General features: G+C 40.0%; 1 protein-coding gene across 4 annotated transcripts in view; it reads right to left on the bottom strand.

The window, feature by feature from the left end:
• The window catches only part of DNAJC13 (DnaJ heat shock protein family (Hsp40) member C13), a 51,267-nt gene extending 32,985 nt beyond the window's left edge, over window positions 1-18,282 (bottom strand). For 2 of the 4 annotated variants that reach the window (XM_015854048.2, XM_015854050.2), the window contains exons 1-15: window positions 17,983-18,221; window positions 11,927-12,007; window positions 7,860-7,935; window positions 7,230-7,379; window positions 6,833-6,874; window positions 5,560-5,760; window positions 4,233-4,439; window positions 4,060-4,155; window positions 3,843-3,934; window positions 2,870-3,036; window positions 2,694-2,773; window positions 2,444-2,613; window positions 1,429-1,528; window positions 1,080-1,187; window positions 513-668 (exon numbers count right to left, since the gene is read on the bottom strand). In XM_015854048.2, coding sequence (XP_015709534.1) covers window positions 513-668; window positions 1,080-1,187; window positions 1,429-1,528; window positions 2,444-2,613; window positions 2,694-2,773; window positions 2,870-3,036; window positions 3,843-3,934; window positions 4,060-4,155; window positions 4,233-4,439; window positions 5,560-5,760; window positions 6,833-6,874; window positions 7,230-7,379; window positions 7,860-7,935; window positions 11,927-11,994 — 1,713 coding nt within the window. In that variant the 5' untranslated portion in view covers window positions 11,995-12,007; window positions 17,983-18,221. Of the gene's footprint in view, window positions 1-512; window positions 669-1,079; window positions 1,188-1,428; window positions 1,529-2,443; window positions 2,614-2,693; window positions 2,774-2,869; window positions 3,037-3,842; window positions 3,935-4,059; window positions 4,156-4,232; window positions 4,440-5,559; window positions 5,761-6,832; window positions 6,875-7,229; window positions 7,380-7,859; window positions 7,936-11,926; window positions 12,008-17,982; window positions 18,223-18,247 lie in introns of those variants that run through there. The other 2 variants (XR_001553157.2, XM_015854049.2) reach the window with 2 other exon arrangements.
• Window positions 18,283-19,158: the final 876 nt, after the last annotated feature.

Raw genomic sequence — 19,158 nt, 5'->3', positions numbered from 1 at the left:
AAGAAATTAACCCTTCTAACTCTTATTCAAAGAGAAATAAAGTTGACAGGAAGATGATCTAGCTTAATACAAAACATGCATTTTAAGGTGTTTCTGGAAGCGCACCTTAGATACCTCTATTTTGCAATGACTTAACACATCATTCACTATAGAATAACTTCCTCAAGTCAGCATCTGAAGAAAGCAACAGGCAGAGGAATTTAAGGCGGATAAAGCTTAAGCATATTAACAAGCTGAGCACTAGACTGACTTGCCTTTCAGTAGAGCCAGAAAAAGAAAAAAAAATCATACTGATTTCTTGCTCTAACGACATTAGAATTCATATTTTAGAGCAAGAAAAGCTCATATTTATTGACTAATATGGCTGATAATACACACTCAGCATTATAAGCAATTAACACATGGGTTTCCACTTTAAGAAATTGAGAGGAAAAATCTATATTTTAAGCAGCAGCAGCAGGACTGAAGTCACTCTTATTTCAGACAGCAGAATAACAATTGCCAAGTCTCACCTGAAAGAGCTTAAATAGTGTTCTTCCATTAGTTGCCACCATTTCCAACAACATGTCAAACTGCTGCCCTTCAGTAGTCTCACTATATGGAGCACATAGGGCAAACGTCAGGAAGTCCAGAAGTGAACTAATTACAAGAGCACCTGTCCCATGATCCTGGAATTAGCAGAAAAACACTGCCAGATTACTCAGAGTAATGACGAAGTATTGGCTCCTAGAACATACTGAAGATTCACAACCCCATATACCAGTGTATTGCACATTACGTTTTTTAAGTCCCTGAATATCAGTTAACGCTACCATCTTAGTTAAACAGAGCACCCTGCCTTCCATATTAAACATGCATACTTTTTTTCCCAATACTATACATCCCAGGTTCTTTAGTATACATAGCTACATTTCTACCCTGCCCAGATCCAAGTCAATTTAGTTCAAAACTGAAACCTATTCTATGGTTTCTGTATTTAATCCCAGGTACTAATACACTGAAAGATATAGCCAAGTATGATTGTTATCACAGCAATTAGGAAAAATGCTTTAAGCTATCTGCTTCAAAATCTGACTTACCACATGAGAATTAAATTTCTCTAATAGATTTTCTAGAAATTTCTTTGAAAAGAGAAGGGAAGCTTTGTTCAGCTGTTCCTGCCTCAAGTCATAGTCATCATGCATGGGCTATAAAAAAAAAAAAAAAAAGAAGATTCACAAAACATCATCATTTCAACCCTGAATTATTAACAGCCATAGTGCAAAAGCCACACATATTACTGCAGGTTCGAGAGGTACCGAGAAAACATTATGGCAAGTTACTTTATGTTTGAGCACACTGCCAGCTCAACTGCAGTCCATATTTCTACAGCTTTTAGCTTGAAATCACATATTACAAAAGTGAAAGATATTAAAACTCAATACTTACACACATAAGAGCACAAAGCATGTCAATAGAGGCATGGGTTACTCCATCATTGTTCCTTTTGAGGGCCTTCACAACCTTCATCCCTAATCGTTCTCTAAACCTTTTGAAAAAGAAAAAAAATAAGCAGCAGAACTACCAAGATTAGATATGAGTGCTTCTAAGCTTGAAGTCTAGTCATGGACTAAAAGCAGCCTGTTCACACTGCATTTGGCAAACCAAAACCTCAGTGTCTATAGAAATTTCATATCGCTTGGTAGGAACACAATAACTTTAGACTTTACTGTTTACAGTATGCAGCACATTCACAAAAATCAGGCATATTTGTATGGTCACAAGAAAGTGTTAGTGCAAAATGCTTCACACACACAAAAACCCATTTTTTTTCTAAAGCTCTCAGACTATGTATGCTACTTCATATCATTCATTGCCCCATTAACCTGAAATCAGAAGTGTTCTGAAGAATTTCATTTTCAGAAGAACATTAAACATTTTTTTTTTCTTTTTCTTTATACTAGCCAACTAAGACAAACCCCAAGAAGCCTATACTCATTACTGCAGGAGTACAGCTCAGTTTATAGCATAAGATTAAATCTTATGTTGAACTGAAGAAGATAGTAATGACATCAACATAGTTCCTCATGCTTGAAGCATCTACTTCAAGGACAGATGAAGGCGCATTTTAGAAGTATTTTGTCTAGGAAAATATCACTGAATGGTATTTGACCCTTAAGGGAGATTATTTAGAAAAGAAACATCAGCTTCACAAACTAGTGATCACTTAGGATTCTTAGTTCACATAAAAACCCTGTGACAACCTCAAACTACTGAGAATGATGATGTGTACAACCTTACAGCCTTTCAGAAGGAGCCTTAAGTCAAATTCTCAGCTTTTACCATCAGACATAAAAAGTTAAAAAACAAACAAATAAAAAACAAACAAAAAGAAACCCACAAAAAATACACCCACCCAACTGTTTTCACCACTGCTTCTAAGCTTAAAAGACTTCTCGCTTACTTTGGAAGCTGAGTGAAGGCAAGGAAGCCTGCTTTTGAAGCCACTAGTCTTCTTACTGCTTGGAATTGGCTTTCAAGCTCTGCATTAGATGCTGCCACATCTCCTTCCTGTGAGAGCAGTGCTGTTATGGCATTATTAATGAGTTTCTCCTTGTTTTCTGAGAACAGACCCTGGTTAAGAAGTAGGAATTTATTAATATACTTATGCATTAACAATATCTTAAGAGAAAGGGCAGAGGATTTGTTCTTACATCCTGTGTAACTGCATGTAGTACTCCACTGTAGGAAATGTTAGCGTTGAATCTGAATACAGCATCTGCAAAGTTACCATCTGGAAGAAGATAAAAATTTAAGTATGCAGCATCTGACTAAGCATCTGGATGGTTAAAAGAGCATTATAAAGCAATGTAAATAAGCTTTAGCTTACTTGGAGGAGCAGCCAAAAACCTCAGATGAAGGCTCTCTACTTCTTCATCTACAGGCATACTGAGTAATCCCCAGCGCTGGCCTTTTTGTGTGGAGGTCATTTTCACACAGACATCCCGATTACCAGAAGCTCTCACTCCATCCAGCAAACTAGCTAGGAGAGAGTCTCTGGGTTGGGAAAAAGACATGCCAATAAAAGTTAGATAGGAGAAGTGGTGCCAATACAAAGAAGAAAGATGGTCAAAATGGAAATCAAGAATAAAACGAACAGTAGCATTACATGTATTCTCTACCAATAGTGATGCTAAAACCTACACCTCTGGAAGAAGTCTAACTTCCTAAAGTACATTTCCCTACTGTAAGAACAGAACTGTCTTACATCAATTACAGACATCTGCAGTCTTTCACTAAAGGTATCAACTCTAGATTGTTTGAGAATTCAACTCTGTGAATGTGTTATATGCATTTGAAGTTGATCCTTCCTTGTCCTTTCTGCAAAACCTCACTCAGCAGGATTACACTGCATTACAACTGCAACCACACTCAGAACTAATATTCTGCTGTTGTTTCAAGTAGAATCAACTATGTCAAGCCTTTGAGCTGTCTTCTTTACCCTTCTCATTTTACCATTCTACTTTGACAATGCTTTATTTTCACTTACTTTACAGTCTAACCTAGAATGACAACCACAGAACAATACTGTTCACAAGGAACAACCTTATTTTCCTTTATGAACTGCTGAACATTCTTATATAACCACCTGAAAACTTTCAGCAGATTTACTTGAAGTTCAAATGAATGTAAAGGGGAGAGATTTAGATCCTGTAACAAATATTGATTTATAAGTGGCAGATCATTAGAATAACAGAACTTTGAGTTAACATCTTCAAGGGTCAATTTCTGGAGGCTGAGACCCCATAATAATATGACGACAACCTCCATTTGAACTCACAATCCACAGGAACTCCAGTTACCTTTCTGTTGATGAGTATTTCCGAATTTGTCCTTTGATAAATTCAATGGTAAAAACTTGGGGATTCTCACAGTCACATACTATTGCAAACACCTAGAAAAAGGAATCATATTCACAAAGTTATTTTTCTACTCCATAAATACCTTATACAAATTATCAAAATCATACTGATCGAGCTTCAGCTTGAAAGAGTATTATTAAAGAAGGTTTACTCTTACCTCTCCCAAAGGTTTCAAAGTCACAATATTATACGTAGCTGGATCCCGTTCAACTAAGCAAGCTTCTGTAAGAGCTAGTACTCTTTTCACAGGCTCCTTAAGAAAGAAGATACGTTAGCATAGAATTCATAGCACTTTAGAGAAATTACGTTAGTTAAGTGTGATACCCTTACCAAGTGTCTAGGTGTTATTTTCTGGACAACAAACTCTGCTAAAGATGTTATCGATTCGTCATTGCTGTATTTTCCAAAACGAAGATTCAAGTATTGCTCAAATTCTAATGATTCTTTCCTTATCCGCAGAGAGATGCCTATGAAGTTGCCAGCGTGCTCTATTGCACTTTTGATGATTTCCTCCCTTTGCTCAGATGCAAACAAGTGCTGCAAGTTTTAACAAGAAACAGGTAAAATATGTGGCGCACCACAAGAAATCAGTTCCGTTCATTATCCTTCCTTTATATATATATAACATATATATATATGCTAAACAGTGGAAAATCTTACCAGCAGCTTGGCAAGCTAGGGTTGCCTTTGTTAAGTGTATAAAGAGAAAAGGTATTTATTACAAAAGATATTAACAATTAGGTTTAATTTCCCTCTCAAAAAAAATTAAAAACATATTCCTAAAAGCTATTTTACATATATAAAATACACACCCATAAATGATACCCTTCCACATATTAACATGTCATTAAAGTAAATGTTTGCATGACCTGTCTGTCTGCTCTTGGCAACAGGCTTACAAAAGGGAGAAGCCAGAGGGAACCACAGTGTGGCAGCCTTGTAAGCTATCTGGAGGGCCACCACCTGATCTTGCTGGATTGGTTCTACAGGATGGCACGTATACGTAGCTTTATGCTAGAGAAATGCTATAATACAAGAACGAGGGAAAACCTGATCTAGAAAAGATATTCATACATTGCAGTGATTGAAGTAGTGGTATATAAATTAGCGAGCACAAATTTCTAGAGGTGAATTTAAGCAGCCAGTAACATAAAATTTTAAAACAATGTGTCTAAATACTAAAGCAATATTACAATGCAACAGACATTTCCCAAGCAAAGTTAGTGAATACCAGATCAAGATATAAAAAAGGCGGCATAATCACTGACCAATCTAATCCTGAATGTTTGCATCAATTATTTAGATTAGTAGTGCTGCCTGCCACTTCTGCACCTTTGTGAACTGTCAGCAAGTACACAGAGCATTTATATTCACTATCCATATATCAGTATTATTTTACATTCCACAGTTTTTACATGCAATTAGCAAAAGCCCCACATGCTGTTCTCAAATGCTTCAATTGATTTCTGATTACTGCATAAAAAAATATTTAAAACCTGCCTGCAAACCACAACGACCCACATCTGTATCCCACAGGTGCACATACTTCATTCAAATTACATTGAAGCCTCCTTATTGAATATGCAGACATAAACATCCAACATACCGAGATGTTGTATGTAAACATACAATACCAAGATGTTGTTTCAGTACTTACCAATCTACTAAATCCTCCATAGAGGATACAGAAACCTCCTTGATAGCCAGCAATATCAACAAAGCCTTCAATGTTTCTGTAGTCATAGGAGCACAGGACTTTATTTGTTGCAGGATCAATTTGGTCAATACCTCCAGGAGTCACTTCCAGAATCACAGGTTTCCTTGTATCACTCCAGTGGTGTTTATAACAGTTGTATCTCTGCAGTGAGTGCTACTTTTAGACATTTCCACAAACACACCTTTACTGCATAGCAATAATTTTTCAATCTAGCAAGTAGCGTGGGATCAAAGTTCAAAAAAATTTATATAACTTCCCTCAGTGCTCTTATCTATAACGATAACACTGAATTAAGGGAAAGTAGCTACCTACTGGCAAGGAAATCACAACAGTCAAAGCTTAAGCAACGTGTTTTGAAGAGAATATAGCAATCCTAAGAAGTCTGTCTTGCTGTAGAAAGTGGTAGAGAGACAGACTACATGCATATGTGGATAGGTAAGGAATTACTTATCACACAAGATGCTGTTCAGTTAATAAAGACCAGCTGAAGGAAAACTCATCACTAGGGGAAAAGATATCATCTCTTTCAGTCATACTCCATTACAAATACAGACCAAATGAAGCAAGTGCAAGTTATTTGGAAATTACAGTCAGACAGAGGAAACTCCCATATTTGATCAATGTTACTATGGTCATCACTGCAGATCTAGTCTGTGCAACAAGTTAAATTAAGTCATTTTGTGACCAGAAGACATAAAACCAAGCACAAGATTCAGCTCTGTATATTGTCTTGCTTATTATTATGTTGCATTCATTAAATGGCAATCACATCTTTAATTGGATGAAAAATAAACCTTCATGTGAAAGAGTATTTCCACGTCAAAGCATTCAGGATGTTATGCAGCAGATCATTCAGAATTAGAAAGTAGAATATGGGAAACAGTAAACATTGAGAAATGAATTAAATCTTGTTTCTATTCCTTGCAAATAACTCCATGCAGCAAAGCCCTTACATCAGTAACGACATTTGCTGCATGTACCACTGTGAGGCTAAGGCCAAGGGAAGAGAACCCAAAATATTTTGCCATTCAAGGGATTCTCAATGCTCTTGAGCAAATCCTGATTTTTTCCTCAAAGCAAGACTTCAGATCCAAATTTACAAGAGCTATTCAAAGTAGCATACATAGCACAGACGTAACTTCCAAGAACACTGTAGAAATCTTTAAATCATTCAATTCAATAGCGCAGTGAATCAGACAAGCAAGATACTTACTCGTCCTGTGATTTTGCCTTCCGAGAAGTCTGTCCTGAATCTCTGTTTAAACAGAAAAAATAGCCATGAATGAATGCAAATACTTTAGTTGATCTGTCCAGTTAGTCTCAATTCAAACTGGCACAACTGACATGTCATTTTAAGTGATTTTAACTAAGCCTCACTTTAGACTCACCATTTCAGTGCAGTTTAACATTTTCATTATTTTTTAGCTTTACTTGCTACTTGTGCTACACTAATTGCCGCAACAGATACTAGATTGGGTACATCAGTGCAACAGCTCAAAAGACAACTGGCTTCTCAACTTTTTACATAAGGAAAGAAAACGTAGCAAACAACCACAAACTGTAATGATAACCAAGTAATTACTGCTTGTTTGAAGACAAGCTTAACTTACCAGTGCCTCTGTAAGGAGTTCTGTTCTGTGCTCGGTGGAAAACTTCAGAGTTTCAGACTTCTTTCCACTCCCTTTCCGAAAGGTTAGACTAAACTCTGTTCCTTGTCCTTTTCCAACAGGAGAAATGCTACAGATATCTCCATAAGGCCACTAGACAATTGGAAGTAATTAGGTTAAAATTATTAATTTTAAAACTACATCTCCACTTCAAACCCATTAATACCTGTAATTACCAAGTGAGTTGCTGTAATGAGACAATAGCTGGCATACTAGATGACAGCTTTAGCTTGAGCTTTCTATTTGACACTTGGCAAAGTAAGTAAACGCCTGAGTCCCTTCAGGGACATGCCTTACAGTAATAAAACTTATCCCAGTTCATTTCTAACTGCACATCCAAAAGCAAACTACCGTTTCCTGGCTATTAAATTGCCTAGAAGTACAAAAATTGGATATTTTTAGAGCTAGTGAAGGCAACACCAGTTTTCTGCTTTTGCTGCAGCTCTCTTCTGTTTCTACTCAGATCCCACCAGACTACGTAGCTTTTGAGGACAGAATGCCACTATGTACACTAGATGGTGTATAGGAGTTCAAAAGCAATTCTAAATAGCCATGTTCAAAAGGAACAGTTACCTGATTTGTAACTTCTAGAGTGTTTGGATTGTATGTGGTGATGGCATGAGTTCCAACTGAAAAGACTCTCTTATACCTAAAATAAGACAGAACATGTTAGTTCTTCCAGAAATCAAATACAAGTCCTATTGAACTGCAGACATTACATTAAGATGCTGTATACAAGCCATTGTTAGGAAATGGATAAAGAATTATCTTTGTTAAGCTCAGTTTAACTTTATAATACATTAAGCTCCTCTGTCCTACAGAGTCATAAAGGGAATATACTTATTAATGACTATTAAAAATGTTTCCTTATTCACATCTTCTTTGTTATTGGAAAAGTCAGGACCAAAGACTCTTGAAGCCTGAAGTGGAAAGTGTTACCAACATAGGCCAGAATATACCAGAAGAAAATAGTTTCACTGGAAGTTCTAATCTTCAAAGATTCAACTGCATGACCTCTTCAGGGTTAACAAAAAGAGAAAGCATCCTACTGAGGGCAATGTCCAAATACCTCTTGAACACTAACAGGCATGGGAAGGGGTCAGCACTCTGAAAGCTTCTGTGTGAAGCCGTCTTAGACTGAAATTGGAATATGAAATAACTGATTTGCACACCTGGTCAAAACACAGCTTGGTCATAATAGCCAAACCTAGTTAGGTCTGCTTTGAGGAAAGCTAAGACTACTATATCCAGAAAGACTCAGAAAAGAAAAAGCAATAGTCTGCATGGAATTCAGACAAATTATGGTAGTTGAGTTCTGAAGATGTTACTTGATTTATTCTTTTTCTTCTCACATTAGCAAGGCAGAGTATCACTCTGACACAAAGTGTTAAACCTCATTCCCTACCATTTACGACAATTTTAATTCAAATAAACTGGTACAAGTTCAAACCATTACTGACCCAAATGAGTTTAACTAGCAACTTAAGCAAGTACCTTTTCTTCAAAGCTTAGAAAACCTGTGATATTTAATTGCTACTTTATAGATACAATATTGGAAAAGCCCATATGATTTTCCATACAGTTGAATTTTCCTTACTAAATACGTTACTATATCATTTAAGAAGCAGGTCAAGAGAAGTAGCAACGAACACCTAAAGTCACTACATTTGAAGTTACTATGGCTGCTAATAATTCCACTATATTCAGTCTATCAATGAATGCTCCAGTTCTTGGAATACAGTGAAAATCTTTTGAACTGTTCCTTCTGCTCTTGTTGCACAATTTAAGTATTTTTATGTTTTTTATGTAAAAAACTTTTATGTTTTGCAAATAAAGCTTGTTATGCTGTTCTTAAAATTTATCACAAGCAATAAAACACCGTTTAACATTTTATTTGTTCATTTAATATACTGAAGAATCTTCAGAGACCACACAATTGTAGACCAGCTTCAAACGCGACTCACCCTTGTATTTCAAGGTATAGGAAGTATATTCATTATCCAGCACTTCTGACGTTAGAAAGAATATAGGACGTAAGAGCAGATTTGTTCACTTACCATTTCCTTCCTTTTCTCTCCCTATGCAAATTCAGAAGACTTAATTATCGTTGCCTGAACAGAGGCAACATGGAAGTCAGAATCTTACACAAAACCTAAACTCACTCTTGACCAGACCTTCACCTTCAAATTCATAGAACAGCATTTATACCTCCAGGCTTTGAAGAATCTAGTGCCAGGCTGTTTTAAGAATAAGAACTCGAAGCAAATGTCCTTTCTTTCTATTAAAGACTACTGCCTATTCAATAGCTTCTTAGAGGCGCTGTCGGACTCAGAAGTAATATAAAACAGTGTTCCATTTGCAGAACCTCAGATCAATTCAAACATCATTATCTGTACTGCTGGAAAATACTGTAATGCAGCTCACATACAGAATGCCAAATCATAAGAACACTCAGTGACTGAGACACATTTAATGTTACATATTCCATTATTGGTTTTGTGTGTGTTTTTTTTTTTAAATATTATCAATAGATGACACTTGAGATGCATACAGAACAGTAAAATACTTCCCAGAAATCAGTTCCATGCAGCAGCATGTTAAAACCATGAGAGCTGTATGACTTAAATGCAGACTTTTCATGTCTGCAAATACCAAGTGTGCATTTAAGTATTCAAATGCAAGTTTCTGCTGCAACATAACAAGCAGTAACAACCCACTAAATAATCCTACCCCTTTTATTACAAGAAAAGGTGAAGTGCCAGGGAGCTTTCAACATAAGTCTGTTTTTAGATTTAGTTTGAGGTTCTATAAAAGTTGAACATTTATGAGAACAATACCAAAGTTCAAGATCATCCTACTGTGACTTCAAATGCTTGCAACATGAAGGAGCAGGCACTTTAATGGAAGGTACTGGGCAAGAGATGTAATTTGAGCACCGTGTATTTTACTTCCAAATGGCTCAATCTGTATGCATACTAAATTTGCAGACATACACAGGAACTTCAGGGGAAAGATCAGACTGTATTATGAAAAAGGAAGATTAAGAGAGAGAAACTAATTCTAGAGTTCAATCCCAACACAATACTTCATTGTTACTAATGGAGACAGCTTAGTCCCACAAGCTCACAGAAATCCAGATGTGTAGATCTTGATTCAGGTAAGCTTTGATTTAAACAAATACTTACCTTATTAGAATTGGGGTAGTTAAAATCATACTCAAGAATCTGTCCTGATAGAAGAAAGCTTTCACCCTCAGAGGCAGCAGCTCAGATCACTGTGCACTCTGGACTAACCAGCGGATAGCTTTTGATGATGAAAGGACAGGGAGCCCTCCCATTACATAATGAAGCAGTTTTGTGACTCTTCAAAGTGCAATCAAGAATGACCAGCATCTGCCACACCGCAATCCCATCTTCCACCCCAGTACTCCCAGTGTTTAATAGAGAGAAATCAGGAAGCATTAATAATTGGAAACCATGTGCTGATTTTGCCTGCAACAGTTAATTTCCTTCATTGAAGCCGGCACGGTGCTGTGTTTTGGATCTCGGATTGGATAATATTGATAGCTGAACAGCACTTACACTGAGTCACGGACTGCTCTGTTTCTCATGCTGCCCTGTCAGCAGGTGTGCAGGGCATACAAGTTGCTACCAGGGGGCAAGACCATGACAGCTGACCCAATCTGGTCAAAGGCATACTCCATACCATGTGGTGTCATGCTCAAAAATAAAACTAGAGGAGCTGGCAAGTGGCTGCCAGTGTTTAGAGACCAGTTAGGCGTTGGTCAGCAACTGCACTGTGCGTCACTATTTCTTTTTTTCCTTCCCCTTTCTTATTAAATTGTCTTCATCTCAAGTGATGAGTTCTTGCACTTAATTTTTTTTTCCATTCTTTCCCCCACCCCAATGGGAGGCGTGAGCTAATGGCTGCATGGTGCTTAACTGCCTGCTGAGTTAAACCACAAGTCAAATTAAGCCAGTTTCCACTTACTGTCCAAGCAGATTCAGACCCCATTGTTCAGTTTTATAATTAGAACAAAACAGAACTTGTTCTCCTGAGGTGCAGACAATGTACCCTCTTTGCTCTGGTGATGTTTAGGTAGCAAGCAAAAATCTCAACAATCCATAGAGCTGTTATGCACATGAGAAGGACAGTGGGCAACTTTACCAAAGAAATCCCTGCACAGCTTCAAGAAGTATGTTTAACAGCTGACTTCAAACAATATAACAGATATGAGAACTTAAAGGACAGTTTTCCTTAGAAGTCCCTTAACTTTTGAAGACAGAGCCTTTGCTGAAGATTCATTTTTGTAAAATCTAAGAGACTTCCATCAGGGATAAGTGCATATTTGAGGATGCCTGTTGCCAGAAATAATCTCAGTAGTTTAACAGATAATCTATTACACAACACGTTAAGTATTACACCAAAGTGTGGGAACATGTACAAAGGTAGGCTGAAACACAAGGTTTGAAAGTCCAATTAATTCTAGTGAAGACAAAGTCAGATCAAAGACTGTGCAGAAGGAGCCTCTAGTTCAGTTTCCACCTGTGAATATAAAAACTATCTAGATAAATCTAATTACAGCAAGGAGAAATGTCACATATAACATCAAAAAACCACAAACACTTTAAACTACTTACTTTCCCCTCCATGAATGTTTTGTTGTGTAGAAACAAGCAAGATCTCTGTTTTCTCTAATTATATTCATTTTGTGCCAAAACCTAGGAATAAGAGAAACATCCTGTTTATATTCATTATTTTCATTTACAGCTGAAGTTCAGTTATCATTAATGCGCTTTAAGACATTAAATTCATTGCTCTGTCAATTCCACATGAAGATAGCATGACTGTTAGCAAATAGCGCTTTGGTTCAGCTCTTGATAAGTTGAACACAAATGATTTATTTCCCTGTTTTATTATACCTGCTACTCTTAACAGCACAAGGGCACACAGCCATTTGCTCCCCATTATTTGCCACATTATCACAATCACACTACTCTTGCAGCATTGCCGCAGTTCCAGATTCAAGCAAGTTTTAAGTCACATCCAGAATGCCAGACTCCATGATCCTCTGTTACAGAATCACAGAATGACCCGGGTTGGAAGGGACCTCAAGGATCATGTAGTTCCAACCCCCCTGCCTGGCAGGGCCACCAAACATCCACATTTACTAGATCAGGTTGCTCAGGGCCCCATTCAACCTGGTCTTGAACACCTCCAAGGACGGGGCATCCACAACCTCTATGGACAGCCTGTTCCAGGACCTCACCATTCTCCTAGTGAAGAACTTCCCCCTAATATCCAACCTAAATCTTCCCTCTTTCAACTTAAAACCATTTCCCCTTGTCCTGCTATTGTCAGCCCTTTTGAAGAGTGTTCTTCATTACTTGACTAGTACCAGTGTAACAGCAGCCTTGGAATATCAAACAGAATTCATATTCATTGCTTGCCTGAAGCAATGTTAAAGAAACTCAGTCCCAGCCACAGTATACCACTATTATCTGGTTATCTTTCTACATTCAGACAACTCTACTCGATCAACAACAGAAAATTGCTTATTTCTACTCCATTTAAGTTATGGCTATTCTCTTTCTGAGTCAAGTCTGCAGCAGTCACATAGTCATAAGAAGAACGAATAGCATCACTGAAGTTAACTTGAGAATTCCTTCCCTCAGGTGAAGTCAGCACAATCACTATTACCTACCAAAGAGAACCTGTGGAACTACTCCCAGGTAAAAACATAATAAATCAGTGACTCAGTCTTCAAGTCAAATTTTCCAAAGTTAATAACCCCACTGACCTGTACCGAGCTGAATTCTCTAAATCTCACGTTTGGAAGCAAAGTTTCAGGAGGAGTTAAGCTACTGAGCAGCATTATTCCTGAAATTCTTAGACAGAATAAACAGGAAAATTCTGATGAATTATTTCCATAAGTAGACATCAAAATAGTACACTGAGTTTGTCCAAACTGCACTTTGATACACAATGGCCCATTTCAGATGTGGTAATTTTTAAAGTCACCTTCCAGAATGAAGTGCCTATCATAGCTCTCCTTATTAAACTAGCTTTCTTAACATTATCATATTAGCAAGTAGAATATAAAGCAAGACTACCTCCCTTAAGTATGGAATTGCAAGTTTGATTTATCTGTAAACTCCACAGCTTTGTCAGCATCAGACTACCCAGACCTGACCACCAGCTGCTTTAGAGTAAAGCAAGATGTTCTGACTCCTGCAAACTCTGATATAGCTCTGAGAAAACACTCAGGAGTCCCTTCCACCAATGCTGACAGCAGCACCTAACTAGATTCAGGATACTGATACATGAAGTCTTGTAATCATAGAGGAAGAGACAAATCCACCTGACTTTTTTTCCTTAGACTAAAACTACTAAAAATCATGAAGCTTTAATGCTTTACTCTAGGAGAGTGGTTAGGCCCTGGAACAGGCTGCCCAGGGAGGTTGTGGATGCCCCGTCCTTGGAAGTGTTCAAGACCAGGTTGAATGGGGCCCTGGGCAACCTGATCTAGTAAATGTGGATGTTTGGTGGCCCTGCCAGGCAGGGGGGTTGGAACTACATGATCCTTGAGGTCCCTTCCAACCCGGGTCATTCTGTGATTCTGTGATACTCATCACTGTGCCTCTGCAGAGTAATTGCAACCAACTCCCCCACTGAGAAGACTAGCAGAAAAGCATAATATGCCAAGAACTAGTGACAATTAATTCCTGTACGCATTTTCCTGCTGTTCAACAGAGAACAAGGCTAACAATAGCCAAGTGTTCTGAGCTGCCGCACTGAAGTTCAGAGGTTATTTTGTAGTTGCCTGTAGTTCCACAGTGAGAACAAGATGAAAAAATAGTTCAAGTCAAAGACATCTTAGAAATAAGAAACTAAACCACCTCCTTTGACTCAGACACTGTAATTTAGTACTTGAGATAGTACAACCACAGGAAGTTTTATTAATAATCATGCTTAGCCATAGTGCCAGTGTAAGATACAGTGGCCCGCTTAGTCATAACAACATTAATTCATCAAAAGACAACACTCTTAGTATTTACCTCCATCTTTTTATCTTACCATCTAAGTCCACTCATGAGCCAAGTCAGACACCCTTCTGAAGTTAAATGCTGCATTTCACTTTTAACAGCAGTCAAGCCAACAAGGCCTCAACTTCCACGATTATTTTAGTGTCCTGCAACACCCACTAATAGAAAAAACACAACTCCAAAGGTTGGAGTTGCTGTTTGCTCCACAAACAGCAGCCCCTAAAATGAAAGAGACCGGACTGCTACCAAGACACCTCTGCCTCTGAATTTCAGCTACCTGAATAGGTGCATTACACAAGCTGCATTCAACTTGCATGCACTTATCAATTTTCCATTCTTCCACATCCTTCAGACAAAATTACCACCTGGGAAACTAGAGTCTATTTCAGGAAACAGAGATAAGTCAGTCTTAAACTAATACTTGGAGAGTTCGAAAGAAGCTGTGACCTTGTAAGCATCAAAGCAGTAGGCATAGCTGTAATTACTTAAGCTACAGAATGCTTAAGCATACAGTCAGAATTCTGCCTGTGGGTTCAAAGTTTATTTCAGAATTCAACTGCCATTATCCCTGGCCATAATACTCCTATACTATTATTTCAACCCTCTCCTACAGTTTAACCTATGCTAAGGTAGCAGTGCAGGGCCCCAAACAGGATTGTTCCACTGTACTGTCCCGATGGGAGGGCAGAAGCATTGATAAGATTATACTTAAGGCTGAAGTGTGACTTTCCTAAGAGAGCGAACGCATGCTGAGAGGATAAAAAACAGTGACCAATTGAACCAAAGTGAGAGCAAGGCACTGGTAAAATACATAGTCCTGTTTATCTGCGGTTCTACATAAAACACCTTTTAGCTTCCAGTTCTGGAACCTAATTCTCATCATTTACATATCTACTGTAGCTTTGAAACGTATTATTTTAACCTGCACTGAGAAGTTTTAGCTGTCTCGGTTTCACTCGCCTCTTTCACTGCTCTGTTTGCTAACTGGCAGAGTTCCACCTTCAGACAGATTCTTCAGGAAACATTAAACTCTTCCCTACATATAATCTGCTCTTAAAGTAGTACAGCATAATACATTTCAGAAACAGATTTGTTCACTTTTCGTGCAGGAACTCCCAGCCCTTTTTGCAAGGTGAGAAAGACGAAACCCACATAGATCCTTAAAAGATAATCACTGCAGGCTACCTCAGCCACAGCAGCATCGGTGCCTTCACTAAACCTGGACACAAACAGGCTCACTCCTACCAGGAACAAAAGCTGTGACAGTTGTGTCTATCTCAGCTGACTGCTCCCACTCACACACTGAAGAATAGTACTGAGGACAGATTCTACCATGCATGTTCTCCTCTTTGCCTTTTGTATAGATCAACCTTTTGCTGGATCAATGAACCAAAGCCAAACAGGTATGAGAACAAAAGTGCTTTCTCATTAAGGGATAAGAAAAAAAAAAAAGGAGTGTCCCTTTCAGTCATAGTTTAGCCACCCTGTTATGTTTTCTCAGAGTATGGTTCTATGCCAAGTACTAATAGTAAAGAATGATAATCAAGTTTCTTTTGGCATGAGAGAAGACTTTCTACAATTGAACTGAGAAGCACAACAGTTGAATATTCAATACATAAAGCAATGGTTGAATACTAGGTGGAGAATTTTTTTTCCTTGAGTCCTTAAGCTTCATTTACTGAGTTTAAAACAGGCTAAAAGAAAAGTCTCTGGCTTGGTCTGAAAAATAGACCCGGTCTATAAGACCAGTCCTTAGTGCAGCACTAGAAATGCAGTGATTCAGTTCCTCAGGACGATTAAATCTTTGGAAACTGTGACGAAAACCACATGACACCCAGAGGAGTAAGCAATAAACACTAAATCATTTCAGAAATCTATTCCGGCAAGGCGAAAATGCAAAGTAAAGTTCCTGGAAAGTCTATGCAACATGGGGACAGATATTCAGCTCTGAGTCTCCAAACACTTAGAATAGAAGGATTTCTAGTAGTAATGGAATTTCTGGTTAAGTGCTCTGGCACTTGGCCATCCACATCAGAGAAGATTTGGGCAGAGATGCAGATCTCTGAAACGAAACAGGCTACAGCCAAGCACTGTTTTTAACTCCGTAATATGGGACCTGTTATTTTTGAACCACGTTGTGGCAGACCTTGTGTAGCATCTTATTAACTCAGTGCAAAGATGAAGCCAGCACTCCCTTGACCAGCATCCCTCCTCAACAAATCTCACTACAGGCTTAAGGAGACAAGTCTCTTTACCAGCCAGAAGCAAAAGTTATTTGAAATCAAAGCTTCAGTTCTAAAACAGGCTATTGTCAGAAAGGCTGTATTACTTAATCAGCAGTAGCATGAAACAAAGCAGCCTATCAACCCGACTTTGTTTTCTCAGATTCACTATCATTGATCCAACATCCAGAAATGTGGAAGAGAAAAAGGGAAAACATCTGAGATGACCTTAATTTCAACAGCAGCTCCAGAGCAGAGAATAAACACGTTCACACAGACTCCAAACCCAAACATTCTCACAGCTCGAGAGCACAAGGCTGGAAACGAAACTAAAACAACGCCAACGAACTGTAGCAGTTAGACAACACTTTCCCAGTTCAAAGCTCAGCCCTGCCATGCAGCTGTCAGGGCACACAGCAATAGGTGGGACACAGTCCTGCTGCAGGCTGTGAGCAGAACGCTGCAAACACAGCCATTTCATTTGCATGTTTGGTTCAACTTCCAGAATGCAAGTAGTAAGTGAAAAGCTACAGATCACAGAATCACAGAATGACCCGGGTTGGAAGGGACCTCAAGGATCATGTAGTTCCAACCCCCCTGCCTGGCAGGGCCACCAAACTTCCACATTTACTAGATCAGGTTGCCCAGGGCCCCATCCAACCTGGCCTTGAACACCTCCAAGGACGGGGCATCCACAACCTCCCTGGGCAGCCTGTTCCAGGGCCTGACCACTCTCCTAGTGAAGAACTTCCCCCATAAGAACTTACCTTGGGAAGAAATTTTGAAACTCTATGAAAATTAAGCACGTTAAGAGTATACTTTCTGAGGTACACGCTTAATTCTACCCATGCTCTTCAAGCATACTTATTAATGCGGAAAAACTAAAGAAGCCTGGAAGCACAACCCTTCTCCTAATCTCCTCCACTCTTCATTAGTACCAAAAGCACCTCAAGCTGACCACACATCGATCTGTGGCTGGGACCAGAGCAATAAGGTACCCCCTTCTGATGGGCACACGGGTGTCTATCTAGGGAGAGCACATACGGCCACAACAGCTGCATGAGAAATAGTGCGTTCGATGGAACTTAGGGCAGGCTGAGCACCGACAGACCCGTTCTTCCCACAGAAGAACGCGCTGTTTTAGCCCCCATTTCCACACCTGGAGGAGCGGCGCTGCGCCGCACGGCCCGGCCGGTTACCGACCATGGGACCACCGATATCCGCCTCTCACCACAGCGCGGCAGCGTGGGGGCCCCTCCCGGGCACAGCGCTGCCTCCTGCGCGACCCCGCTCCCCTTAGAGCCCAGCGGCCGGCCGCGCTCCCACACCCCACGGGCAGCGCCTCACGGCCCGGCGGCCCCGCCCGGGGCTGTGGAAGGAGGCGGCGGCCGCCGTTACCGCCTCGCCTCCCCCGGCGCTCGGATTTACCTGGCCGGGGAGCCCGCGCTGCCCGGACTACCCCCACCAGCGCCGCACTCCCAGCGATCAGGGTGACGGGCCACTGAGCGGAGCCCTCGCCCCCCGCCCGGCAGCCGCTACACCTCTCCAACTCCCTCAGAGTCTGGCGCTGGAGGCCGCCATCTTAGTTCCAGCAGCGAGACCGCCCTCTCGACGCAGACGCCGTCAGACCCGGGCCCGTCACGGGACACGGTCAGCTGATATATTGCTTCTCCATCACCTCCCCCTTCCCTACCCGCTGGCCTGGCCCGGGAAGCCGCCTCTCCCACCTTCCTCCCGCCCCTTGCCCTGCCCTACCGGGAACCGGCAGGAGGGGGAGCGCGACCGATGCGCATGCGCAAAGTTCCCTGTCCCCCTCAGCTCAGCTCTGGAGAGTGGGTGGGATAGTTTGAGTGCGGGTCTGGTCGCTAGTCGTTGTGTTTTATGATCTTACTCAATTATTTTGATCTTACCCAATTATTTTGGGGCTCATTGGTCGTTTCCCGCATCTGTTAATTGCTTTTGTGATTTTTTTTAGAGGATGTCCATGAGTTATTAAAGTTTTTATAAGTTATTCAAATTAAAAATTAATTAAAATTATTAATTATTAAAACGAGTTAAAGTTTTATGAGTTATTAAAGTTTTGCCCCGTCCTTGGAGGTGTTCAAGACCTGGTTGGATGGGGCCCTGGGCAACCTGATCTAGTAAATGTGTATGTTTGGTGGCCCTGCCAGGCAGGGGGGTTGGAACTACATGATCCTTGAGGTCCCTTCCAACCCGGGTCATTCTGTGTGATTCTGTGATTTCTTTGTGTGGATAAACCACCAGTTGTGGTGAGAAGAGCTGCAGCTCTGCCGGTTTTCCGTGCCCTCTGCATCTTGGTTAAGTGTTCTTGAGGGCTGGTGGTGGTTTCTTGCTCATCATTGAGGTGTGTGTCACTAATGAGAGAGAGATGCTTTAATTGGATACATAGGGTTACTAACCTGTAGCTACCTCTTTAAGGCTGTACATTTTCCTGCCTTGAAAGGAGGGGAGATTTAGTCTCGTGATGTTATTCATGTCAATCACAGAATCACAGAATGACCTGAGTTGGAAGGGACCTCAAGGATCATGTAGTTCCAACCCCCCTGCCTGGCAGGGCCACCAAACATACACATTTACGAGATC

The sequence above is a fragment of the Coturnix japonica genome, chromosome 2, assembly GCF_001577835.2.
Source record: "Coturnix japonica isolate 7356 chromosome 2, Coturnix japonica 2.1, whole genome shotgun sequence".
Taxonomy (NCBI): Eukaryota; Metazoa; Chordata; class Aves; order Galliformes; family Phasianidae; genus Coturnix; species Coturnix japonica.
This window is presented reverse-complemented; position numbering and strand designations above follow the sequence as displayed.